The sequence below is a fragment of the Lithohypha guttulata genome, assembly GCF_036872675.1.
Source record: "Lithohypha guttulata strain CCFEE 5908 chromosome Unknown scaffold_5, whole genome shotgun sequence".
In the NCBI taxonomy this organism is placed as follows: domain Eukaryota; kingdom Fungi; phylum Ascomycota; class Eurotiomycetes; order Chaetothyriales; family Trichomeriaceae; genus Lithohypha; species Lithohypha guttulata.
The window spans coordinates 1196683-1223012 of record NW_027042754.1 but is presented as its reverse complement, the minus strand read 5'-3'; the positions used below and the strand labels follow the sequence as shown (position 1 = coordinate 1223012).

The 26330-nt window shown below is 49.1% G+C and overlaps 8 protein-coding genes across 8 annotated transcripts; 4 read left to right on the top strand and 4 right to left on the bottom strand.

Annotated features, from left to right (window-relative positions):
* Positions 1 to 1483: 1483 nt before the first annotated feature.
* On the top strand, positions 1484 to 5858 carry PMC1_1 (plasma membrane calcium; the record flags this gene model as incomplete). Its single annotated transcript, XM_064901218.1, has 2 exons — positions 1484 to 4486; positions 4533 to 5858. The coding sequence occupies 2 exons, from the start codon at positions 1484 to 1486 to the stop codon at positions 5856 to 5858; spliced, it is 4329 nt and encodes a 1442-aa protein (XP_064752294.1).
* Positions 5859 to 6289: 431 nt separating this feature from the next.
* Positions 6290 to 8080, top strand: LTR64_006891 (uncharacterized protein; the record flags this gene model as incomplete). Its single annotated transcript, XM_064901217.1, has 1 exon — positions 6290 to 8080. The coding sequence occupies one exon, from the start codon at positions 6290 to 6292 to the stop codon at positions 8078 to 8080; it is 1791 nt and encodes a 596-aa protein (XP_064752293.1).
* Positions 8081 to 8381: 301 nt separating this feature from the next.
* On the bottom strand, positions 8382 to 10992 carry LTR64_006890 (uncharacterized protein; the record flags this gene model as incomplete). Its single annotated transcript, XM_064901216.1, has 4 exons — positions 8382 to 8965; positions 9094 to 9170; positions 9385 to 10635; positions 10688 to 10992. 4 exons carry the CDS (start codon positions 10990 to 10992, stop codon positions 8382 to 8384), a joined length of 2217 nt encoding a protein of 738 aa, XP_064752292.1.
* Positions 10993 to 11614: 622 nt separating this feature from the next.
* Positions 11615 to 13633, bottom strand: CRZ1 (DNA-binding transcription factor; the record flags this gene model as incomplete). Its single annotated transcript, XM_064901215.1, has 1 exon — positions 11615 to 13633. One exon carries the CDS (start codon positions 13631 to 13633, stop codon positions 11615 to 11617), a length of 2019 nt encoding a protein of 672 aa, XP_064752291.1.
* Positions 13634 to 15577: 1944 nt separating this feature from the next.
* Positions 15578 to 16726, bottom strand: YCK2 (Palmitoylated plasma membrane-bound casein kinase; the record flags this gene model as incomplete). Its single annotated transcript, XM_064901214.1, has 3 exons — positions 15578 to 16203; positions 16253 to 16658; positions 16709 to 16726. The coding sequence occupies 3 exons, from the start codon at positions 16724 to 16726 to the stop codon at positions 15578 to 15580; spliced, it is 1050 nt and encodes a 349-aa protein (XP_064752290.1).
* A 2347-nt stretch (positions 16727 to 19073) lies between these two features.
* LTR64_006887 (uncharacterized protein) lies at positions 19074 to 20831 on the bottom strand (the record flags this gene model as incomplete). Its single annotated transcript, XM_064901213.1, has 2 exons — positions 19074 to 20035; positions 20096 to 20831. The coding sequence occupies 2 exons, from the start codon at positions 20829 to 20831 to the stop codon at positions 19074 to 19076; spliced, it is 1698 nt and encodes a 565-aa protein (XP_064752289.1).
* A 1209-nt stretch (positions 20832 to 22040) lies between these two features.
* Positions 22041 to 22974, top strand: LTR64_006886 (uncharacterized protein; the record flags this gene model as incomplete). The annotated part of the gene is made up of 5 exons (XM_064901212.1): positions 22041 to 22090; positions 22140 to 22453; positions 22540 to 22625; positions 22676 to 22879; positions 22930 to 22974. The coding sequence occupies 5 exons, from the start codon at positions 22041 to 22043 to the stop codon at positions 22972 to 22974; spliced, it is 699 nt and encodes a 232-aa protein (XP_064752288.1).
* Positions 22975 to 24696: 1722 nt separating this feature from the next.
* Positions 24697 to 25892, top strand: PEX19 (Peroxisome chaperone and import receptor; the record flags this gene model as incomplete). Its single annotated transcript, XM_064901211.1, has 2 exons — positions 24697 to 24823; positions 24871 to 25892. 2 exons carry the CDS (start codon positions 24697 to 24699, stop codon positions 25890 to 25892), a joined length of 1149 nt encoding a protein of 382 aa, XP_064752287.1.
* Between the last annotated feature and the right edge of the window lie 438 nt (positions 25893 to 26330).

The window sequence follows — 26330 nt, the reverse complement described above, 5'->3', positions numbered from 1 at the left end:
GTGTATGCCATCATGTACGTGCACAACTCGGAGCTGACAGAATTATCTGGTCGGAGCTGCCACCCAGCAAAGTTGCCAAGCCCCGACACCTCGGCTTATTGACGAATCGAGGTTCTAGACGACGCCGGGCTGACGGGAAATAGTGTAGTTTTTAATGGTCGAAAAGCAATATCCAGTGCCAAGCACAAATGAGATCAGCGATCAGTAGCAGAGATAAAGAAGATTTATTTGATGCTTCGTTTAGGGGCTTACACGTGCTAAGCATGCCAATTCGCATTGGACTGGTGCTTGACAGAACAATAATCTCCTCCGTGAGGTCATCCGCCTTGGTATTTTTTCTTGGAGGTCTTGGCTAATCTCGGTGTCATGGCGACAGACTGCAAGCAACCTGGTGGTCCTTGCGACGCAAAACATTGGGAAGCAGAAATGATGTTGCTATAGGTAACAGGTGTCCCTGAAGTTGTGAGGACATAGCCCGCAGAGGATGTGCTGATAGGAAGTTCAAAGCAATTGATCAGGAACGACAAGGCAGTGCTGCCAAGCCGCATCAATGAAGCCGGAAAAGGTATAGGTCATTGGCTGGCGAGACTCAATCCTCTCATCGAATGTCTTCGGACTCCGTAGTTAGGTTGCTTTGTCGCCAGGTGTCGTTCGCTACAACAATAAGCAGAGTCCTTGCAGCGTCAGCAAGGCTTCTTTCTCAAGGTGGTATCATAAAGATCTCACGAATTAGTGTTCGTTCCTAGAGAAAGAAGGAGGCGTGGTGGTCAAGGCAAACTCATGAGTGGATCAATACTGGGAGGACTGAAGCAAGACTAGCCTAGTTTTAGAGACACTTGACTAACGCCAAACTTGGAAGTCTCGATCCATTCGTGTATGCGCCCAATGCATTTCACTTGCCCCAGGCCTGTGTCGACACCTCATCCTGAGGTAATGGTCTCTTGTGAAACTTCTTTCTTGTTCATGTTTTCGTTGTGTCATTACTATTGGCAAGCATGTCAGTAACCAGCAGATTGAATACCTGAGTCTGCTGTGCCGGTCCTTTCATACTATTCACATCTTCCACTTTCGTGTCGTCGTTTGCTGCAAACCGACCAGTTTCGAAGTTCGATTGCCCTTCAGGCTTATTACCTTCAGTCCTGTTTGTTCAATTATATCGTCTATAAATCCATCACTCAACGGGTTGCGAGGGAACAATAATTCAGAGTCATAATCTTTCAACGAAATACCAGAACCGCCTTTCAATAATTAGCACACTCACTCGGCGATTAAGCGAAGGTTCCAAAGATTGGGATAGCACATACTACGTCAATAAACCCTCGCGGGTAAAGAGTTGGAATTGTTACAATCCCCAGGGCTGCTGTGTAACCATACCTTTCCACAGTCGGTAGCGAGGCGCTGCACTACACCGTGCACTGTTCCTGCCCGAACACATACATCCTGAATATCTGGTCGCCTTTCTTGAACCTCTACAAGCTTGACGATGTCGTCTCCTATGCCGGACGAGAAAGTCACTGCAGGTGGCACAGCCCAACCTGGGCGACAAAGAGCCCCTACTATCAGTATAGATGATACTGCAACAACAAGCGCGCCGATGTTGTCAGAGGCCGACGGACGCAGTCCTGTCTTGCCACGACTCCAGACAGGAAGTCTTGACCAGCCTGGTTCACACCCTCCAGTCTTTGCGCCTTCACCCACTGATAATAGAGGCAGTCGGCCAACTTCGCCTCATAATATCTCCTCACCTCGGGCTTTTGGCCTAGATGGTGCTCCTTCAAATACGTTCTTGGCTGTTCCTGGTCCCAGAGAGCCAGCTAGCTCTGTCGAAACCGACTCTCAATCGACAGCCTCGTATGGCGGAGACACGAAGGTGCCCACCAGCACCAATGGTGATACCGTACCCGAGGAGGCTCCTCTGAGCAACACTGATATCCTCAATGATTCAGACGCGCTCAAACCAGATCCTGGTACTGAAGCCGACTTCAAGGTCGAGAATAGCCCCTTCGCTTTCTCAGTTGGCCAGCTGAACAAGATGATCAACCCCAAAAGTTTGTCTGCCTTCTATCATCTTGGTGGTCTTGCTGGCATTGAGAAAGGACTTCGAAGCGACCGCCAAAGTGGACTTAGCTCGGATGAAGTCGGACTACAAGGTCAAGTCACGTTTGAGGAGGCTCTACAAGCTGCGGAGAAGTCGAAGGAGGACTTCGGTCCGGCAAAACGGACGACTAGCAGAGGTTCCATTACTAATGCGACCAAGGCTTCATCTGACGCCTTTGCCGATAGGAAGCGAATCTACAGCGACAACCGCCTACCGGAGAAGAAGACCAAGTCGTTCTTGCAGCTCGCTTGGATAGCGTACAACGATAAAATACTCATCTTGTTGACAGCAGCTGCTGTCATTTCACTTGCACTTGGTATCTATCAATCTGTTCGGGCACCAACACAACAAGAAATAGCCGAAGGCACACACGAAGCACGTGTTGAATGGGTCGAAGGTGTGGCTATCATTGTTGCCATCCTCGTCGTCACACTAGTCGGTGCATTGAACGATTATCAGAAAGAGCGCCAATTTGTTAAGCTCAACAAGAAGAAAGAGGAACGCATGGTCAAGGTTGTTCGATCTGGAAAGTCTCAAGAAATCTCGGTATATGACATAATGGCTGGAGATGTTGTTCATCTTGAGCCAGGTGATTTGATCCCAGTCGACGGTATCTTGATTGATGGTCATAATCTCCGCTGCGATGAGTCCTCAGCCACTGGCGAATCTGACATCATCCGAAAGCAACCTGCAGACGATGTCTACCAAGCAATCGTGCAGAATCAAGTTACCAAGAAACTAGACCCTTTCATTCTCTCTGGTGGCAAAGTCGCCGAGGGTGTCGGTACTTTCCTTGCAACGTCGACTGGCGTCAACTCGAGTTACGGCAAGATTTTGATGTCGCTGAAGGATGAAGGCCAGACCACTCCACTTCAATCGAAGCTGAATATCCTGGCCGAATATATCGCTAAGCTCGGTTTAGGTGCTGGCCTGCTGCTCTTCCTGGTCCTCTTCATCAAGTTTGTAGCAAGACTCGGTTCTATCACTGGCGGCGCCGAGGCAAAAGGTCAACGCTTTTTGCAGATTTTTATTGTCGCGGTTACCATCATAGTCGTTGCTGTTCCTGAAGGTCTTCCACTCGCTGTCACGTTGGCTCTGGCCTTTGCCACTACGCGTATGTTGAAGGACAACAATTTGGTCCGTCTACTTCGCGCCTGTGAGACTATGGGCAATGCTACTACTGTCTGTTCGGACAAGACAGGTACGCTTACACAGAACAAGATGACTGTGGTAGCTGGTACCTTTGGAACTTCATCTCGTTTCGCCGACAACGATGCTGCCCCTAGCAAGGTTGCGGCTACTAATCACAAACTAGATGACGATGAAGAAAAACAGGACGATATCACCTCGATCGTGTTCGCGAAGACCTTGGCAGATGACACAAGGGTACTGTTGAAAGACTCCATCGTACTCAACTCAACTGCTTTCGAAGGCGAAGAGAATGGACAGACTGTCTTTATTGGGTCCAAGACAGAGACAGCATTACTTACTTTCGCCCAGACTTATCTTGGCCTAGGTCCTGTCGCTGAGGAGAGAGCCAATGCTGAAATAGTGCAGATGGTGCCGTTCGATTCTGGTCGAAAATGCATGGCTGTGGTTATCAAGCTCTCGAGTGGTAAATTTCGCTTGCTTGTCAAAGGTGCTTCTGAGATCTTGATTGCGAAATGCACACATATCATCAGTGAACCCACGAAGGGCACCACTGATGCCCAAATCACATCTGAGCAGATTGACACCTTGGGCAACGTCGTTAGCAGCTACGCTTCTCGATCTTTGAGAACGATCGGTTTGCTCTACCGAGACTTTGAGCAGTGGCCTCCTCGTGGTGCTGCCTCCCGAGAGGATGCAAGGCAAGCTGATTTCGACGCTGTCTTCCGCGATATGACCTTCCTCGGCGTGGTGGGTATTCAAGACCCGTTGCGTCCTGGTGTGACAGAGGCTGTGCGTGATTGTCAGATAGCTGGTGTATTTGTACGCATGGTCACGGGTGACAACTTGATGACTGCGAAGGCTATTGCGACCGAGTGTGGCATCTTCACTGCTGGTGGTATTGCCATGGAAGGTCCAATCTTCCGTCGACTTACAGCCAAACAGCTTAATCAAGTCATTCCTCGTCTTCAAGTGCTTGCTCGCTCCAGTCCTGAAGACAAAAAATTATTGGTCGGACACTTGAAGAAGCTCGGAGAAACAGTCGCAGTAACAGGAGATGGCACAAATGACGCTCCAGCACTGAAGACCGCCGACGTTGGCTTCTCGATGGGTATCGCTGGTACTGAGGTTGCAAAGGAAGCTTCTGCTATCATCCTGATGGATGACAATTTTGCATCCATTGTCAAGGCTATTCAGTGGGGACGAACGGTCAATGATGCAGTGAAAAAATTCTTACAGGTAAGTTGGTGTAGTCAAGATTGAGATTCATTCTAACATCTTATAGTTCCAAATTACAGTTAACATCACTGCCGTCCTTCTAACCTTCATCTCTGCCGTTTCGAACGATAACGAGGAATCTGTCCTCACTGCAGTCCAGTTGCTTTGGGTGAACCTGATCATGGACACCTTTGCGGCTTTAGCTTTGGCGACTGATGCTCCTTCTCCTCACATCCTAAAGCGACGTCCGGAACCTAAATCGGCTCCACTCATCAGTCTGACCATGTGGAAGATGATCATCGGACAGTCTATATATCAACTCGCTGTTACTCTTATTCTCTACTTCGCAGGCGCTAGCATATTAGGCTACGAGACAGAGGATGAGATGAATCGACTTCAGAGTACTATCTTCAACACATTCGTTTGGTCTCAAATTTTCAACCAGTGGAACGCTCGACGTCTTGACAATGGCTTTAACATCTTCGAAGGTATGCTTCGAAATTACTGGTTCATTGGTATCCAATTCATTATTGTCGGAGGTCAGATTCTCATCATGTTCATTGGTGGAGCTGCATTCTCTATCTATCGCATCAACGGCCCGCAATGGGGATACTCGATAGTGTTGGGTCTGTTGTGCATACCTTTCGCAGTTGTAATTCGATGCTTCCCTGACGAGCTGTTTGCCAAGCTCATACCATCATTGCCTCGACGACACCGACCTAGTCCGGACGTAGTTGTCCAGGACGAGGAGGACGGAATCACACAATGGAACCCAGCCTTGGAAGAGATCCGAGACGAGCTCGGCTTCCTCAAAAAGCTTAGAGGTGGCCGTATGTCAGAGCTTGCGTTTAAACTACAGCATCCAAGACAATCATTCCTACCAAGATCTAGATCGTCGTCCAAGTTGCATCCTAAGGGTGATTTGGCAGAGGACGACCCGGAGAAGATTGTCGCCAACGCTTATGCAGCTGCGAATGCTGAGGCAGAAGCAGCTAAGAACAAAAACGCCACACCAGACAAGCAGAGGAAGCGGACGCGAGCAAGCTCAAATTCAGTGTTTGGTCCGGTCACAGCCATGGCTGGCATAGTAGCTGGCAGTGTTGCTGGAGGCTGGTCACCTATTGAGCGTAGGGCAGAAGACCCAGAATCAGTTCATTTCCAAAGATCGAGAGCACCGTCAGGAGTGGAGGGTACGAGTGGAATAGAGATCCACCCAGCCACTGCCACTGAGGACCCTGTGTTTTCGCCTACTGAGATCACCGACACAAGGATACCACCATCTCAAAATCCATCATTAGCACCTCATTTCGATCACGCACCACCACCTACTGTTGACATTCCATTTGGCAGGAGGTCTCATTCCAGGCATTCCTCCACTGCACCGAAGGAATAACTGCTTCCAGGTTGGAGACGAGCTTTGTGTATAGAAAGCGAGTTGTATCATATTGCTTGCCTACTGCCATTGGTTTTCGCCTTTTTGATACAAACAAATGCGTCAATACCCATGTACATGTCTTGAAGCCAAGTAATAATATGCTCATAAAGTATTTCAAACTGTTACCATCCAGTAGAGTTGCCATTTTTTGTTCTGCTTCATTCTCCTTCATAACGCTTTCCCCACATTCACACCTTACTCATGCACCCCATAGTATGCGTGTGCCGAACCATCAAGCAAGCCATCCTGCCGAACCACTAGCGACCTACATCTACATCACAATGGCTTAGAGTTCTTCGAAGTAGAACAAAAGGTTTGGTTGACGTTTTCACTACACACTACTGCTTCGAGTCTATCTCAAGTAGAAGAGCACACGACGAGTCATCAGCATGGCTCTAACGAAGCTCACCGCGATCATCACCAGCATAGTATACGCACTTCTTGCCCAAGCCGCTGATGCAAACTTCTGCGATCCTCCATCTCCAGCCTTTTTCCCACCGAATATCAGCCATCCAGCACACACCAAGCTTCTCAGTCACACCACCGCGAAGCTATCATCTCACCTAAACCGGCTAATTTCCAGCTACGAATACAACACCACATCATTCTCTGTCGAAGTCACATCACAAACCGAAACCCTCCTCAGTCTCCATCACACCGCACGTGAACGAAGCACTCTCTACCATGGCGGCGCCAAGGTCATCAACGACACAACATGCTACCGCATCGCCAGCATAACCAAATCATTCACCGTCCTTGCCCTGTTCCAGCTCCAAGAAGTCGGCAAACTCAATCTCGACGACTCGATCTTAACATACTTACCCGACCTAAACGGCACAGGCCACCTCCCCTGGAAAGACATCACCATCCACTCCCTCGCAAGTCAAAACGCCGGGCTACCGAGGGACTTCGCACAAGACGACTACGTCAATCATCCTGAAGTCCCGGATAAGCTCGGGTTGCCAAGGCTAGATCCTCATAGTAAACAGTACAGAGATCTGCCGAGCTGCGATGAAATGGTAAATTATACGAGAAGCTGTGATGAGGATGATTTTCTGGATTGGATAAAGAGGATCCAGCCGACTTTTGCGCCGAATCAGAGGAGTAGTTATTCGAATATCAATTTTGATCTTCTGGGGTTGGTAATTGGGAATGTTACGGGGATGAGTTATGAGAGATATGTTACGGAGCATATTTTGGAGCCTTTGGGACTTACGTCTGGGACGGGGTTCGAAGCACCGCCTGATGCTCAGGCAGCTATTGCAAAGGGGATAGAATATTACTGGAGCTTCTACATTGGTGTGCAAAATCCAACAGGTGGGCTTTACGCGAACACGAAGGACATGAGTATATGGCTACGTTATGCGCTTAGCACTTTCAATGCCCATGCTCACGGAGCATTGAATTGGTTCCAGCCAACGAGCTGGAGTGATGGGCTAAGTACTTTCTACGGTATGCCGTGGGAGATCTTCCGAGCAAAGACCAGCGATATCATTGACAGCAAGAGCGACAGAGCACTCACGTTCATAACCAAAGGCGGCGGTCTTCCTGGCTATACTAGCTGGATCGTCATGATCCCGGAATACAGCATAGGAATTACGGTCCTGGTCGCCGGAAACAGCAAAGCCATGTCCGAGATTGCGCACATCGTGATTAGGGAAATGGTTGCTTTGGCAGAGGAGATCGTGTTGAAAGAGCTACACTCTCAGTATGTCGGACAATACGTTGACCATGTAAACAACGATACTACCATGGTCATCAAAGTCTCCGAGACTAACGGGCTATACGTCGACAGCTGGACATCAAACGGCACAGACGTGAAGAAAGGACTGAAAGACTTCTTCTCACAGGACGGCAGCGACATCGTCTTGCATCTTTCTCCCACTCTGCTCTATGCTAATCAGAAGGGACAGCAGGGAGAGAGATGGAGGATACTACTGAGGAAAGCAAGTACGGGGAGGCCTGAAAAGCCAAGTGTGTGGGATAAGTTTTGTGTTGCGGACGTTGAGCTTTTCATGTATGGCGGCGTTGCGATGAATGAGTTGGTATTCTGGAAGGGGGAGGACGGTGCTACAGATGAGATCGAGCCTGTGGCGTACAGGACCAGCTTGAAGAGATCGGCGGCGGTGGGAACTTACAGCCCCTACGAGTCTGGCGATCAAGCATATGTCGGTTCCTGACTTGGGTGGTTAGGTGACAATATTCTGGAAGATGAACTCTGTTATACCCTTGCTCGGCTTTCTTGACAATCACATCCAGTGCTTTTCAGGTACATCTGTCGTATTACTTCAGCCAAGCTGCTTCAAGAACCACAAACGTCTCAGGTAGGCTCCTCCGGCTCTCCCTACGCAACGCAATTCGCACTGCTTATCTTCACATCTCCGGACTACCAGCATTCAACATACTCATAAATGCCCCCTAAGCCCTAAGCCTCGTGCCTGCATCTGTGGAGGCTCCGTTCTCCATCATCTTGCACCATTTCTATTCCGCAGCTGGCACCTCCTCTTCTTCGTCTGCAGTGGCAGCACCTTCTCCCGTGCTCTTACGACTCTCCTCACGTAAGATCTCAATCGCTTTGTACGGCGGAACTAAGACGTTGAAATCAAGTGCATCCCTCAACTCGTATCGCAAGTCGTCAATAGCTTCCATGTAGTCCCGATCATCATCCATCGTGTTACTGGACGGTACATTGACTCGACTATACCTTCCCACAATGTAGAACAGCGTAATCTGCGCCTCCATCGCATGATCTACCAGATCGAAAGTCTTGTTTCCTTGCTCGCACCACCGTTGCGCGTCTCTTCTTTCTTCTTCGTTCCTAGCTGCAGCGACGATGTCCGTACGTGCGATAGAGATTCTCTTGACTTTGTCAAAGGTAGTGACGACTTCAGCGATGCCCTTCAGAACCTGATGCTTGATTTCTTCAGAGTGTTGTAAGATAGGTGCACCGCCCACCAACCTGTCCATAACGTAGTTCATCCCGGCTGGATCATAGAGGTTGAAGTGTTTAAAGGTAGATTCCATGTTTTGGTTATTCACGAGCGGCTCCGGTCGCTTTTCTCTAGCTTCTTTCGAACTTTTGGTTTAGGGAATTGTTTGCAATCACCACAAGCAGATCTGAAGTATCGGTATGTCGCTCTTCATATATGGTATCGCAATTGAAGACATCATTACTGATTAAAGACACACTCACCGTGTCTAGTCCATGGAACCAAGGTGACAAAGGATGTCTTAGTCAGGAGGAACCATACCGAAAAGAACGTGACAACACTGTGAAAAAGCATTGTCTTTCACTCACCTGTTTCAGCCCAAGTGCAAGTGCCTTTTGATCGACAAATATCGCTCATATGTGAACAACTTAAGTTCAACTCGTGCAAAACTGAGCCAAGCTCTTACTAGATCAGCCCAATTCCTCGGACTGAAGAGGTGGCCTCTCGCTCTAATAATCTCTTTTTGCTCCTCCCAGACTGTGCGACTTGCATACTTCGCCAGAATCAAAAAGGATCTAATAGGACCTTCAGTCGTTTGTAGTGATTCGTCCAGACTACGAGTCAGGTCGTTCGTCTTAAGTATAAGGAGGATCATGCTCGGAACACGACCGAGCAGAGCTACCAATTGCTCCAGCAGGTCGTCGCCGAAAGCTTCGCTAATAGCTTCCTTCTCCGCATTGTTACGCGCAGTTGTAGTTGCTTCGTGACGCAGCAGGACCCGATAGTCGCGACCAGTAATAGCGGATGCAAATAGAGGGAACTGCTCATCTGTTATGCCAGCCACTTCATAGGAGTACTTGCGCATTCGCTGCTCGTCGGCATCAATGACAGCCAGCCATAATTTAGCATAGTCTCTTCTCAGTTTTAGCTCTGGCACACGGTAGAGTCCATGATCGTATAGAACAAGGTCGAAATTATATGGGTATCGTCTGTTAGGGTTATGTCTGACTGCAATATTGCCTCCATGTGGATCGCAGTGTAGCGGCGCATCATTTGCGAAGATCATGGTGTTGAAGATTCGTGCTAGGGTAGCCGATACTTCGTCTCTTGATATATTGTGGGAGTCGAGGTATTGTAGGTTGTCTATCCTCGCACCAGAAACCTTGTCCATCACCAAGATACGTCTGCTGGCTTGTATGACATTCGGTATAACGAGAGGGAAATTCGTGTTCTCGTCAAAGTATTTTCGCGCACGCGTGGCGTTTTCACCCTCAAGGTTGAAGTCTAGCTCTTTTGGTAAGGAAAATTCCATCTCGTGGCTAAGCCATTCCAAGTCGTATTCGGGAAAGACGCGCTTCAGTGTCATGAAAGTGTACCTCGTCAGAGCTATGTCAAGTGGTACCCATTCCTCGAGCGACGGATGCTGAACCTTGACCGCCACGCCTTGCTGACTTCCTTTCAGCTTGGCTGTATGTACCTGAGCCAGTGATGCCGCGCCCAAAGGCTCTTTTGAAAACTCATCAAAGTCGTCCAGGAGGTGTCTGCCAGTATCACGAAGGTACATGTCTTCGATAGATTCGTAGGAGGAGACTGGACACTTGTCCTGTAGCGGCACAAAAGTAGTGGTCCATTCGTAGGGGAGGAGATAGCCCATGCTCGATATATGCTGTCCAAGCTTGACAAAGATAGAACCATTCTTTTCCGACACTACCAATACTCTCTCGGCGCACCTCTTGTGACATGCTTTGAGGAAAGCACTCGCCTCTTCGGGATCATCGTGGTCCTGCTTTAAAGTGGTTCGATAACTGCGCTGTGGTCAGTTTTTTTGCGAAGCTGGAAAGATCATTCACCACATACTCTTGAATACACACATACAACGTGCTAACAACCCTGCCAGTCCTTACCGCAGCACGATACCAATGGCTAAGCTCATCTCTGAGCAGGTAACCTGACACACCCAGACCAACAGCTGCAATAGTGACGAAGATGGCGTTGACCTGCCGCCTTCCCTTAACTAGGCGAATAGGCTGTGGCTGTCGCGACCGACTATATGCGCGCCGTGCTTCATATCTGATCTGTGAGGTTGTGTATTTGCCGGTCCATGGCTGTCTCGGGACAAAGGTGCTGTTTCTCCCCAGCTGGGACAGAATATTGAGCCGCATCGGCCAGCTACGCCACTATCTCAACATCGATACAGTCAATATGCGCAGCTCTGTCCTTGACGACGACAGAGTATCGGAAGGCGATACGCTTAGTTCGGGATATAGCCTTTGTCGTTGACCACGTGGTATGTCGTCGTTGGGCTGGCGACTCGTATAGTTTACGGAATACAAATTTTGGAGCCGAGCTTTGGTGGCGCCGCGACAAATCCACATTCACCCGAGAGAAAACGGAGGTAATGCGATCCACGTAAAAACATCACATACTGAATACGAGTAGAAGCGCCATGGGTCATAATGAGAAACTGATCAATTCAACCACTATGTTCTAGCTATATTGTACGCCCGCTAAGGTATATCAAAAGCACAAATGAAAAGCTCAAGGCCGTGAGTCTGTGACAGGCCTTGTTCTATTGCATGATCGTTGTTGTTGTGAATCCGAAACTCATAGCTGACCATGCCTGTCCTGAGGATGACTCGTCCGCTTCAAGGAACCGTTGACTGCACCTGTACCAAATCCAGGCCTTTGGTGAGGCTGAAGTGCTCTGGGCAAGCGTTGTGGCACCATGTCAAAGTTCATGGCCATCTGCATGGCCATCTGAGGTGAAAGCACAGGACGAGGACGCTATCCCTGCCCCTGCCAATTCACACCTAACGACCCATCATCGTAACCACTTCCGACGTCATATCCAGCGTCGCTCAGATCTCCATCATCAGCCATGTTTTGACTACTAATCGCATCCCAGTCGATATTTGCTAGTTGTGGGTACTGCGCCATCAAAGCAGCAGGGAGTGCGAAAGCTGGTTGCGGGGACGCATCAGGATCCATGGGTATGATGATTCCAGGATGCACAGGCTGCAGGCTGCTTTGCATATACTGCTGTTGCATGGCGGCCGCCTGTTGATGGTGCATTGCTTGCTGATTCCTGTATTGCTGGTTCCGCCTTTCGTTTGCTTCTTCGTCGAGTAGTGGCTTGATACACACTCTGCCCGCTTCAGATCGAAAGTGTCGACCTAGTGCGTCTGCTCTAGCAAATCGTCGTCCGCAGCCCCATGTTTCTCCTGGCTTCGAGTTGAGCTCTCCTTTGCACACGAATTTCTTCTCTCCACTGTGCAGACCCTCGTGCCTTTTTCGATCGTGCTGTCTAGCGAATGCCTTGCCGCAAACGGTGCAGACAAAAGGCCGTTCGTCGGTATGCGTTCGAAGATGAGATCGGAGGTTGTACGCGCGAGTAAACTTCTTCGGACACAAATTGCACTGGAAGGTGGCCGGGTGCTTTTGTACTCGACTGCTGCCACCCGCATTCGGTGAAGCATTCGGTCTCGAAGGATCCGCAAGATCAAGGATGTAGTCACGATTCTGCACAGACGATGCGCTGTATCTCCGGTTCTGAGTGTCTTTGCTGATGCGCCCAGATTGCACTCCAGGTGACGATTCTCGGGATCTAGGACCTGGTGAGGGAGAGCGGACGGACAAATTATCGTTATGCTCTTTCTTTACGGAGGGCGATACCGATCTCGAGTTCACAGGGCGAGTCATTCCAGTCACGTCTGACTTTGATCGATTTCGTCCTCGGCCGAAAGAACTAGGTGGACTGAGAGCGTCGTTTTCGTCCATCTCGCCTCGGTCGCCGAAGCTGGGCTGTCTTGATGTTGGAGCAGGGTCGATTTGTATGTTTGGAACAGCAAATTGATCGGCTTGTCCCATGTCAGATACAGATGACAAGTTGCGGTTGTGTAATGAAGGCATCTGGGTCTGGAACGCGGGCTGATCTGCAAAAAGGTCCGCTCTCATTTCCTGCTTGCCAATTTGCGAGTCAAGAGCAAATGCTTGCTGCGGTAGTAGTCGTGGTGATACATATGTCGCACCCGACTGACTCGAAGTATCGCCAATATTCACTGTTTCCAGGCCAAACGTGTTATTGTCTTGCGGATACAAGAAGGGCGACTTATTAGGGTCTGACTGATTCAATTCCGTTTGCGCTAGATATGGCGAACGTTGACTCGGCACTTCGGAGTACTGATCTGATGGCATCCTCCCATGCTGGAATTGCATGTTTTGCCAAGTGTTTGACATGTCATATGCGCTCGATGGATCGAGGGAAGCGTGTCTTGAATGTTGAGGCGTGTGGTACTGGCCGTTTGTCGATGTTGGTGACGTGTTTTGCTGCCTAGGAGAGTTGTGACTCTCGGCTGACAACAAGGCGTCACAGGAGGAGATATGATCTGGTGGCGGTCTGCTCAGATCTGCCGGGTTGACGTTACTTTGCTGGGTAACTGGAAAACCCGAGTTGAGGTATGACAGGTCGTCACCGTAATCGTTTGTGCTCATGCCGCTCGCAAAAAAGTCGTTCGTATTCAGGTTCTGCGTGAAGGCTGGGTCTGAGTATTGGTTCTCTTGAAAAGCTGTAGTATTGAACTGATTATTGGTATACATCTGTTCTTGTACGCCCTGCATGTTCTGCAGCTGATGACCCCCCCAAGGATTCTGCCATGTTGTGTTGAATTTGTTTGTGGTGAAGGTGTTCGAGTCTACACCAGGGTCTAGGCCTTGCTGGTGGTGTGAGAAGTTGTGGGAAGGAGGTTTTGGAGTAGGTTGTCGACTTCCTTGCTGTGAGGACAACCTCCCGTGCTGTGTGTCCATGGCGTACTAGCACTGCGTCTATCACTCGAATTATGCCCTCAGGCACCGCCCGTGACAGCGAGTGTCAAGTTGCCACTAACTTGTCAAAGTGTTATTCTTATGCCCAACAACGAGATGACGTGAGACTGATGAGGAACGTAGCGCCTCTGTGAACGCTCGATTTGATTGTGATACGGTAAAGGCGAGCAGTAGTGTCCGCGCGTCGGGCAATATTGTCGCAATGGGTAGGAGGTGGAATGTTCTGCAAGCCTTCAGATCATTCGCTTCCAATCGAGTTTATTTAACCAGCGCAAACGTCGCAATGGAGGTAAGTGATATCGCTTGGGCAGAGTATTGAAAACAATCGGGACAAAGAAGATTCCACGCGCGACAAACAACCAGAGGTGAATCCTCGAACAATAGCAGCAAGAGTCGCAAGAGCCGTGCAGTCAGAAGGTATTGCGTATTCATAGGAAGACAGGTGTATCAGTGCAGGTTTCACGATGAATAGTGGTGGGCCAGTGGGAAGGTCATATCCATACATCGGGATGTGCTTTACCCTGGATTCCGCCGGCCTTCACTTTCCCAGCTCAACTTGTCCGAAGCAAGTTTAGACTCTCACACTAAGCTTAACAATGAACTCCGAGCATCCAAATCGCGGGACGAGAACTGCAGCTTTTGGCCCTCTTTGCCCAGGCTCGGGCAACGTGCGATTCGTGGAACTCTTCTTCATTCGTCGAGGAAATGGTCAAGCCGCTGCAGCATGATGCTGGAATACAGCTTGAACGTTAAGATTAGAATACATCTCGGGCCTAGGACGAAGCTCGAGTTCCTGCTTTTCGCTTTCTATACTTGTTCTTGCGAGCTGTCTCTCAACTAACGGTATATCGCAAAACAGACGCTGTGCCATCTCTTCTCGGCTACTGATATGACCTTGTACCTGACATGTATACCGATACCGAACCAAATCAAGATCTGGCCCGGTACCGCTTTAATCGACCTATTTGGTACGACTTTGACACATCAAGAGCCGATCAATAATGTAAACCTTTGGAGAAAGCGCTGCAGCTAAAGTAAAATCAGGCATCCAGGAAAGGAAACTGCGTTCCTATTGCTCGTGGTGGACATGTACAAAAGCGCCTTGTGAGGCTGTGCAGGGGATTTGGGACTTTTCTCAATGGAGTGACTCGCACTCTTCTAACGCGTCGTAATATCAAATAGTCATCTTTCGCGCACAGGCGCTGGAGAACGATAGTCAGCGACAACATCCAATGCATCAAGCTCTATTATCCAGATACATACTAGGATACACGAATATGTTACCAATTAACAGTATAGGCCTACGTATCCGTGGAGGCATGCATCACTCAATAACGTGAAGCCTGATTTGTATTGAGAAGGATCATCATTGTGGACAATCAACCAAATAGACGGTTCCGTCCTGCATTGTGCGACAAGATCTGTCGACCTTCCTCCTGGTAATCATATCTACGATACCCACCTTTATAAGAACATATCTTTTGCATCACTCTCTGTTTCCCCCATCCTTTTGAGCAGTATGCATGCTTCCTTTCTTCTTGTTTTTCTGATATGGTTTTGCTATATTACCACCTTCCTGCTAAAGCTCTCAAACAAGACTGTCCTTTATTAATGCCTGTTCATGTATATGTGTTCTTGATGAGAAACGAGTGATGTCCTCCTCCCTTTGACCAATCACAGAGAATGCTTCCAAACGCCTGGCTGTCGCACTCGTACATTACTCCACAAATGAAAATGAAGCCTTTCGCTCAAGATCGTTAATCATAATCGGCCGTCTCTAATGTTGTTCAAGACCAGCTTCAGGGTAGACGTTGCGGCTGCGTACCCGACTTTTTGAATTCGTTCGTCACACCCACGACCCAGTAAGTTGTCTTAGGTCGAACTCAACGCATATGCGTTGTGAGAATGACGACGTGAAGTCCTCCCCTAACCACAGCATAGCACCTTCATGATTTTCTGCATGAAGCTAGGCTGCTGTTCCTGTTGTGGTGGAACACGCCCCTGGTTGCTCTGGAGATTTGCTGCTGCTGGACTTTGTCGACTCTGAGTTGGACCTAGGTTAACATTGCTGCCATGCAGTTGTTGCGTACTTGGAGGTGAGTTGATGTCAACCTGGTTCTGAAGGCCGCTCGTCCTCTTGGGTACGCCTCCTGCGCTTGTTCGGTTGCCTGGCGTCTTCGAAAGAGCCGCCACTCCTGGCTTTGCTGGCGATCCCGGAGGTGGCGGCTGCGCGGCGTTTAAACGGTCGCTAGATATGGCTGCTCGCTCTCGTGATGGTCGGCCGTCTTGTCCCCTTGCACCTGGTGCGTGGTGCAGTGCTCGTGCTGATGCCTCAGCTGGTGCATTTGGGTTGTGTAGATGATGTGCGGAAGGATGTGCCTTGACAGCCTCCCAGCCACGTCCTCCATTCAATTTCATCCAGTCATACTCGCCATCTTCGACTTCGCCAGTATTTTTCAGGGCCTGTGTAAATAGATCTCGTAAAAAGTCGTAGTCGGGCGTGTCCTCGAAACCAAGATTTCTAACGTAGCTCAGATACTTGTTGAATTCTTCTGAGGCCTTGTTAGCAGTACGCCTCCAAACCTTTGTGCAAGTACTGACCTGGTAGACCTTCGCACAGGTCTTTGATGGCGGTGGTCTGTTTCTTCTCCCCGATCTTTTCATATTTTTGCTTGTTTGTAGCTGCTTTCAAGCCTTGCCAGGGCAATCCTCCTCGAAGGAAATACATGAAGACGTGGCCTAATGCTTCAAGATCGTCGCGTCGAGACTGTTCCCTTCCTAAATGTGTGTTGATGCTCATATAACGTGCTGTGCCGGAAAGTGACTTCCTTTCCCTGTACGGGATATGCTGTTTAGTTTTGGGATCTCGGTACTGCTTGGCCATTCCGAAGTCGACCACGTGAATAACGTTGGCCGATTTTGTGTTTGGTCGTCCAATCAAGAAGTTGTCGGGCTTGATATCTCTGTAAATTAGGTTCTTCTCGTGTATCGTCTGTACTCGAGAGAGCTGCATTAATGTTAGTTTCGAATCTTTCATGAATAGTACATTGATCCTACCATTTGTTTGGCGACCATAACGACTGTTTTTACAGAGAATTTGCGGTTGCAATGATCGAACAGATCTTCCAAGCTGGGACCTAGCAGATCAATGACAAGGATGTTGTGCAAACCCTCCTGGCCAAAGTAGTAGACATTTGGAATCCCGGCTAAGCAAAGTTAGACATCGGTTCGCATGCGAGATACGTCGTTGCACATACGACATCCTACTAGTATCTTATATGTTCTGTATTCATCGCGGAGTTGCGGAGCATCGCTTTTTCGAGGTTCCTGTGACCTGTTACTACCTGTAAACCCAAAGTTTACATTATTGACGTACGAATTTGATAGCGACTTGTTGGTTGTTAAGCAGGTTGGTGCCCTCGAAAATAACGCCGAAAGAGCCTTCACCTATCTTCTTTCCAACCCTGTAGTGGACACCAACGACATTCGATGAAGAGGTAGCCATAACGGCTGGAGGACGAGAGGTTCAACAACGAGGCGATCGGCTGACTATCGTGGGTTCGTAGTTGGTTTCGAGGAAGAATGCGACAATGCTTGGATTTCGGAGGTGTTGATTTCGGCCACCTGGACCACGGTTCCCCGGCTTCCCGACAGTCAGTAATGCATAAAGAGTGAAATTTTGTCAGCAAGCAAATGGCAGTAGCTGGCGGCCAAGTTGATGGAAGCAAATAGAGAAACAGGCTGGCGGTGTCATACCTAGGAAGGAGGAGAGAAGACAAACGGCGTAGAGTCGCAGGAGCCGCAACTCCTTGCCAAGCTCAAGTACTAAGCACGGCCGCAGGTAACAAGGAGCGATAACCTGTTTGCTCCACGCTTTGAGCCTTGCTCACAACCTCATCGCCTGCAGGCCTGAATATGGGAGAATGCAACCAACAAAGGAAGGTCCAGATATTCTTGACGCAAGGCAGATGCACCTGCAGTTTGTTTCCTTTGGTCGAAGCGTTGATGCAGGGAGATGTGAAGGATTTGGAGCAAGAAAAGCAAAATTGCAGCAAGAGAGGTCGGAGTGACCGCTGCGGGTATTCCGTCTGGCTGATTAAAGCTTAGCCTGACTCGCTACAGGCCTTCATTGTCGCATTCGGCCTCCACCTCGCTACCACCATGCACACCCACACTGATCATGGTTTAGCTTTAGATTCCTTTCACCTACCGACCAGAAAGATACGACCTTGAAGACTGCCCTCTTTGAGGTAAATTCGTCTGTTTTCGAAGGCAATGCATATCTCCAAGCCAATGGGAGTTGTACGACGCTGACAGACGAGTTGTGGTACTCGTGCCCCAACTTGTCATCTTATGTCCGAGTTCTATATAATTCGTTACTGCTGCACCATCTAGGTCAACTGACATGGTATAGCGCGTGTCGATCCGGCTGCAAACAGCTAAATCATATCGACTATCACCTGTCAGTGTACTGTATGTCAGAATCCCAAGTTACCTGCACACAGGAGTTCTTCCACTGTAGAAATTTGCTAGCGTCAACGAGGTCCCCATTGCGCTCTGCAGGTACCCGCTGAAGAGCTGGAGAAGACGCCAGTCATGCTTGCTAAACTTCCGATACTGCTTCTTACGGCAGCACAACCATCTGTGTTTCAGAGAGAGATTTCGACTGTCTCGAATTTAACCAAGTGAAGCACTCGAGGATTTTGAAATCGAGGCAATCTGTTTTGCGACATCGCACACCAATCAATCCTCGATTAATCAATTTAAGAAAGGGCAAGCATGTTTGCTCGAATTGCCCATTCCAAAAAGTAGTAATATAGGACTACACGAACCCTGGAGCTCAATCTCAAGTGCCGACGAGCTAGGGATTAGACAATCGGAAGCTAGACCCAAGAACGCCAATCTCGCACAAATAATGGCTCTTTTTGTTACAGTGAAATCGCATAGCGATATTGAGCGTTTCAAGGAAGACTGTTCTCTCTAGCTTATCAATGCAACAGCCGGTCAAACAGCCACAACGCATTTCGCGAAGGTCACCATGAAAATCTAGGCCTCGTTAAAGAGCGTGAGGTTGTGGCATCTCAGGCCGCCATAGCGCGTTAATGGCGGTGAGTAGACCGCCTCAACATCAGTTCTTCGGGTTTGTGGCGTGCACGCATCAGTACAACTTGCATCGTACAGAAATTCTTTAGTGTATGGTCGAGTGACAGGCAGGAAGAGATATGAGTAATATTGTTACAAACTTGTCTGCTATAGAGTAAGAGTCAACTCAGGAAAGCCACCAAGCCTTGAGACAATGCCATCTCCCCAGACTCTGAGCAAAGCATGCTGGACGTGCTGGTGCTCTATATATAGTACAGTAATATTGTCTCGATGCATGCTTTTCAGAAACGAAAGTGTATGTGACTCAGTCGGTAGTGGTTCAAGGACAGATGGTGTTTTCTGCGGAATGCCTAATATACCTTGCGTATCGCTTCTCCGGCCCCAGAGACGGAGCTTGGCTTCTTGGTATGCGTGATGCCATGTCTTCAGTAGGCATCTTGATAGGGGTTGTCGTTGTCAATGCTCTTTGGCGGCCGCCAGGTGTTGTGCTCACTTTGGTGCTTTTGCGAAGAGGTGAAGGTGTGGTCGGTTGGTAGTCCCAGACAGCTCTCACACCATCAGTGCTGGACAATACAGGTGTACTCATGGATCGTTCTCTGGGTCTGTCGATAGCGATACCCTTGTTTTTTAAACTCAGACCATGTGACCAGCTCATACGGTCTGAAGTAGTGGCAATGTTCTGCTCTGTTTTCGACCTCTTAATGGGAGAGAATCCGCTGAACTTTATTATGCTAGTCGACCTTCCAAAGAAGGTGCTCACACTCTTTCTGAGAATGGACCCGCTTGACTTATGCAAAGGCTTCCTTGTAGGCGTCTCCTGCAGCTGTCGCTCTTTTCGAGCCGCAAGCTGTGCTTCCAGAGCAGTGGGGGACGGCGTCCTAGAGTATACACTCAGATCGCCTGTGGAAGGTGAGTAGATGACAGCTCTGTCTATTAGTGCTGAGCCATCTTGGTCGTCATTATCTGCCTGCTGCGATCGCGGATGTGCTTGTCCTGGCGTGATAGGAGTATTGACCCGCTGAGACGGTGTCACAAATGATGTGACACCAGGATGGACTCTGAGAGGATCAACATGTTGGTTCGCTCGCGGTGGTGGCTTTGGCTTGATCCACCTATTCTTTCTGGCAGACCATCTCAGAGGACGAGGCTTGGACAGTGCCCGTGCATCTGGTCCCGCTTGAAGTTTGAGCCGTCCATTTGCTGCGGACGAGATTTTGGAGACATGAGACCCTGATGCGGTTGAACTAGGATCTACAGAACTCAGTTGTGTTGAGGACTGACCTGCCGAATATGTCAACACATGTACGTGTATGCACAAGTGAGTGTATAGATTCAACTCACCTGTCTCCAGGCTGCTACCAGAAACATCTCGTACAAGCCTGTTGAGACTCCACAACGACCTGGCTTTCTTGAGCCTCGATGTTGGTGTATTGTGAGAGACCAAGGTCGGTGATGAATCAAAATCAATTTTCTCGACGGCGCTAGCGAAAGAACGACTCAACGAAGTAGCAAGCAAATTGGTCGTGCTCTCTGTGTAAAGGCAAGGAAGACGTGGCACTCGCTGCTCATTCTCACCGGTATCAGCACTGTGAACATTTGCAGTAGAAGCCTTGCTTCGACTCAAAGACTGCGATAGACTTGCATCACTCCGCATTTCGACTTGTGGTCGAGGATCTCGCCCCGTCCAGTGGTGCAGCTTGTCCTTGTAGGTAGTCACAGAACCCAGCATACGACTAGAGCCAACAGAAGGTGTAGCAGCGTGACCTTTCCCTCGTGCATTTCGGCGGGTCAAAGGACCATCCAGCAACAAGCTTGCGCTGGCTCTTCGAGAGTGGCTAAGTTTCTTCTTCACGCTTCGGACAGTAACAGCCCAGGGGTTTGACTTGTCAATATCGTGTTGAGGTTGAGGTGAACTTGAATCCGTGTTGGTAGACATTTGGACCGAGCCAGCTTTCTTGGACGAACAGTCTGGTAGGAGAACATCACTGCATTCGACACTCTCGATACCTGCTACGCGAGCATTGGTTGTGCTTGTTAGCACAGGAGTACCGATTGTGCTTCTGGATACGGACGACATGCTGTTGTGTTGAGGCAGCGGCATGGAAAGGCTCTTGGTTGTATGCCATTGTGTTCTTGACCTTGAGAAAGGCAACCAGGAAAGAGGTCTCCTTCGATGTTGTTGTATTGAATTGTCTTCTGTCACTTGTGGGACTTTGTTGCCCCGTCTGAAATATGAACTTCGTAGAGTGTTCGAGGTTGAAGTCTGTAATGACGGTGAGTATTCAGGAGTTGCAAATCCAGTTTGAGAGGGCTTTGGTTGGCGTGCAGGATCACAAGATAGGCTCGAAGCTGCTCTCAGGTCCAAGTCGGAGCTCGAAACACCCATTGCTAGCCATACAGTTAGTCAATCACTTTGGCAACAGCTTGAACAAACCTGGCCTTGAACGCGAACGGTTTCGTCCAATGCTGCGCCACAAATCAGCAGAGAATAATGACCTAGACCCACGAGAGGCATCTTTGCGGTGCTGTGGTCTGTGAGACATCATTCTGGCGTGGGATTCTGATCAAGTGAGTGGCATTGTTGGTTGCACGGACTGTGCAAATGAGCCGCAAAGCATCACCAAGTGCAGGAGAATACCTCAAGCAAAAAGAAAAGAAGCCCCAATTTGGACGTAGAAAAAGAGGCAGGAACATTGCTGGGTGGTACGAAAAGTCAGTGATGTGGCAAGAGCCATGCGTCAACACGGAGGTCGTTTATGATCGCTCCTGCCTCTGTAGAGCAAGTCGGTTCTCTCCTGAGCTGCCCAAGCACCCAATCTGGTTGATGGTCATGTTGAGCAAGTGCTTTTCACAGCCAAGCTCGTGTTATGATAAGCGACGACGGCATATCTTGTGTCTAGAAACAACGTTGGTAACACATTCTATCTTGAAGGCCCGTTCAAGGTATTTTTCTGGTTGTAGTGCTGCAGTGTAGGCTGTTGTGTGTCATTTTAGCCAATCGTCCGCATAGGTAGGTAAACTGTCAATGAGTTCAAATCGCTTGCGCGACTTGAAACTGGAGAATTACTTCCATATGACAATGTTGTAGTTGAGGGTCGAAAATTGGTGGTAGATATCCGTATAAGAAAAAGTGAGAATTTACCGAGGTTGAGTAAGTGTTCATCAGCAGGACGACCCCTGTAGTGGTAACTTAGTTTGACAGATCGACTGTATCTGCACACTCTACAGTCGACTTGTGAGTAGAGGCATTACTACTGTGTCGCCACTTACAAAGAGAAGCAGCAGCATGCCGTATACCCTCAAAGGCCGTAATGTGCTCGTCACAGGAGGGTCAAGGTATTGTGGATTGAACGGTCTGTTGCATGAGATGACTAATATAGACTAGAGGTCTAGGAGCTTTGATTTGTGAAAAGTTCGCTGCGGAGGGTTCAAACGTTGCTGTAAACTATGTCTCAAGTAAAGACCGGGCTGAAGAAGTTGCCAAAAAGGTGGAGTCATACGGAGTGAAGGCTATATGCATTAGAGGAGATTGCGGATCATCTGAGGACAACACGAGGCTGGTCAAAGAAACGGTCAAGGCTTTTGGGGGAATTGATATAATCATCGCAAACGCTGGATGGACGCGATTCGCCAAATTTGGTGACCTCAACGACTTGTCGCTCGACGAGTGGAATAAATGCTGGGCAAGCAATGTGATGGGTAAGTAAACTTCATGGATCTGTACTGAGATCTGCCCAGACTGAGCTCCAGTCTAACAAAAGTTTTTCCGAGCTAACAACGTCTAGCTCACCTGCAACTCATGCAGGCAGCTGGTCCAATATTCGATGCCAACGACGAAGGTGGCGTCTACATTATCACATCATCGGTAGCGGTACGTTCGTCGTCGCGCTGTTGCCAGCAGTAGGTACTGATGAACGACAGGGAATCTCGACTGGTGGCAGTTCGATGGGATACTCAGTCACGAAAGCAGCTGGATTGCATTTGATGAAGTGCATCGCCGCCACACAGGGTTCGAAAGTCCGTATGAATGCTGTTCTGCCTGGCCTCTTACTCACCGAGTGGGGACTGAGATATTCTGAGGACCGCATCAAGGAGTTGAAGGACAAAGCTGTGCTAAAGACGGAGGTAAATATGGCCCTTCCGCGGCTCCTGTTTATTGCTGACATCATGATCAGACAGATCTAGACGACTGCGCCGACATGGTAGGTGAACCTGAATAGAACATACAGCTCGTGTTTTTGCAGAGCTTCTTGCATTAGCACAAAGATGTTCTTCGATCTAACCCAGATACAGTTTATCCACATCGCAAAAAATAAATCCATGACAGGTCAGGAGATTGTTATTGGTAGGCATTCTCTGAACCGCACAGTGCCTAGCTGACGATACACCAGATGCTGGTTTGAGATCTGGCACGAGATAAATGGGAACGTGATTAGCATATCGGAATCGAGTCGTATTCATTTGCGTCTGGACTCAAAGAAGGTTCAACTCGGTTGTTGAGCAAATTCATAGACTTTGATATTGCCATTCTCTGCCGCAGGAACTGTACTGAAAAGTCGTGCTTGAGCTGCCATCACGGATGATGTTCCAGGCTTCAATCCGGAGATGGAGATTTCAGGAATGCAGAGGTACTTTCCATCATGTGCACGTACAAACAGAGAAGGTGAATTGATAGTCTCGTTGTGGTTGTAACGCGAAATTCTGAAAGGTACACCAGGTCTAGCAAGATTGAGCAAATCTTCGGACACTCCACCTGCGAAGTCGTCTGTTTGCGCCAAGCGGATGTTGTTGCTACAAATGAGCCTCATGTCAGAAGAAGAGGGCGTCGCATGTGTAGAGGAGGCAACCCTGACCCACAGATGCCCGATTGCTCTGTTCAACCTCAAGATTTGAATTGAAGTCATGTTCTCAAAGCTGATGTGTCGTGATTCTGGGGACAATTTGGGAGCATGGTTGAGGTTGATTGGATAGGCTGGACCGATTTGAGGGCGCGGACTGAGATAGAGGCGTTCGTGTAAGCTCCTGACCAGCATCTTTGATCCTATCTCCGCCAAAATCTGCCGTAGCTCTCGCGCGGTAATGTGATCGGGGTCTGGTATGGCTACACCTGGAGGTGGGGTTTGCAGCACGATTTGACCTTCATCGAACTTCGATGGATGGAGCGTTTGTATAGTCACTCCTGTTTTCTCGTAGCCATGAATGATGGCGTGCTCAATGGGTGCAGATCCTTTTAGGTCGGGTAGCATTGATGGATGGACATTCAGTCCCCCAAAGTGACAAGCTTTAAGTATGCGAGGTGGCACAAGCAAGCCAAAAGAAACAGCTATTACCAGGTTGATGTGATCCTCGTGAGGTAATGTAGGCAGGTTCCATCCGCGAAAAGTATCGAATTGATGGATGGGCAGACCTAACTGCTGTGAGACAAGCTTGATAGGTGGCGGCTTGATGACCTTCAGTCCTCGGCCAGTGCGTTTGTCCGTCTTTGTAGCGACATCGATTGAAGCAACATTACTGTTGGGCGACTGGTGATATCGGTGCAGCGCTCGGAGGCAGGTTATACTGAAGTCATCTGAGCCACAAAATAGGACACGTAAAGGGGCATCGCGCTGGTTAGACGAGAAGAAGCGGCACGCCCTGCTCCGCATGGAAGAGGGTCTACATCTCAAGCAATTCTTCGTCGCGTCTGCAACGAAGGTTTGAACACGACCAAGCATTTGCTATCGAGGCATATTGATTGTGGTAGAAAGCTATCTCAAGCTCAGGACAACAGATCCAGTCACGTGGAGCGTGAGGAACTCTTCCAAGCCGCGGCTTTGTTGGATGACCGTGCCAAACACTCAAGTTGAGATGCGATAATCATCAAAGCGTGCACTTGACTATTTTCACGATCTCTCTGTCGAACATAGAAAGCGAGTTGCGATATACAATCAAGAACTCTCAATATGGCTGATAGTGCCGCAAATAAGCCTACAGCTAGCACTGTCCACGAGCAAGCAGTAACAGAATCAGTACCGGCCCCACCTACTGTTGGTGGTGATGATTCAGATCCTGACTTTGACGACCTCGATGGTTCGTGAACAGCCTGCAAGCTCGATACTTCCGCTGACCGCATCAAGATGTACTTGATCAATTCTCCGCCAACGCGCCAACCAAGACCACGACAAAAGCGACCGAGCCAGATGCGAGTCGAGCGCCAGCCTCATCAGGGCCTGGCAGACCCGAGAAGGATGTGTTGAATCTGAGTGATCAACCACTACCTGACGGACCTAAGCCAGGTGAGTCGGAGGAAGAATTTATCAATAGATTGTCCTCGGAAATGTCCAAGCTATTCGCGAATATCCCCAGCGATGCCGACATAGCAGCCCAGAACCCCGACATGACAAAAATGGGCAAAGAGTTGGAAGAGTTTACGCGCCAGATGGAAGAGCAGGGTGTGAAGCCGGAAGATCTTCTAAAAGCCATTCTCGGCGAAGAAGGTGCCAAGGTCGCGAATGTCGCGACTGCGGAGAGAGAACGCAGAGATTCAGAGAAGGAGCAGTCTAGGTCGCGACCCTCTTCCTCCACTGCACCGCAGGCAAGTAAAGCCAACAAGTCGTTCGAGGACACGATACGGCAGACCATGTCGCGACTCGACGAGTCTGATACACAAGCGAAGACAGCAACACAGCAATCTGCCTCGAAATCAGATGAAGATTTGCTTGCAGAAATGCTCAAAGCCCTGGATGGTGGTGGCGGCGAAGGTGGTGAGGAGGGAATATCGAAGATGTTCTTGGACATGATGCAGCAATTGACGCAGAAGGACATGCTGTACGAACCGATGAAAGAACTACATGATCAATACCCAGACTGGCTGCAGAAACATAAACCTCCTACCATCAAGCAGGACGACTATGACCGATACGTGAAGCAGAGTCAGGTCGTCCGGGACATAACAAACAAATTTGAAGAGCCGGGCTTCAAAGACGAAGATGAGAAGTGTAGACAGTATGTATGGGATAAGATGCAGGAAATGCAGGCTCTAGGAGCTCCGCCTGAGGAATTGGTTAAGAACCCATTCCCGGGGACGGACTTTGGTGCTATACCAGGTCTTGGAGGTGGTGGTGATGGACTCAAGGACGAAGGCTGCCCCACGCAGTAACATTGCCAATCGGCCTTATCGTCCTGCATACCTATACAGTATTTCTTCCTGCATAGCAACATTTGTCAATGGAGCTGTAGGTCTACGTCAAGTGCTTGCATAGGAAAATGTCCTCTCAGACGCACTTTGAACACTTCAAATTTCGGCAAGTCCGTCTCAGGCTGTTGGAGATACTACTCGCTAGGCAGACTTGCGGCTTCGGCAACACTATTACGTTGATTGCTCTCGCTTCTTCAGCTAAGCAGGCGAAGCATTGCTTGCTACATCTTAGCCACGGCTGATCGCGCGCAAAGGCCTCGATCGGGCAGGATTAGCGGAGATCACACAAGAGAACATGGCAAGATACGAGCACAATTGGCGATCCTCGCCAAAACTGCCCCGCCAGTCTTGGAGCTGACGCAAGACTCTCTTCATTGACGTCGCGATCTCGCCAGATTC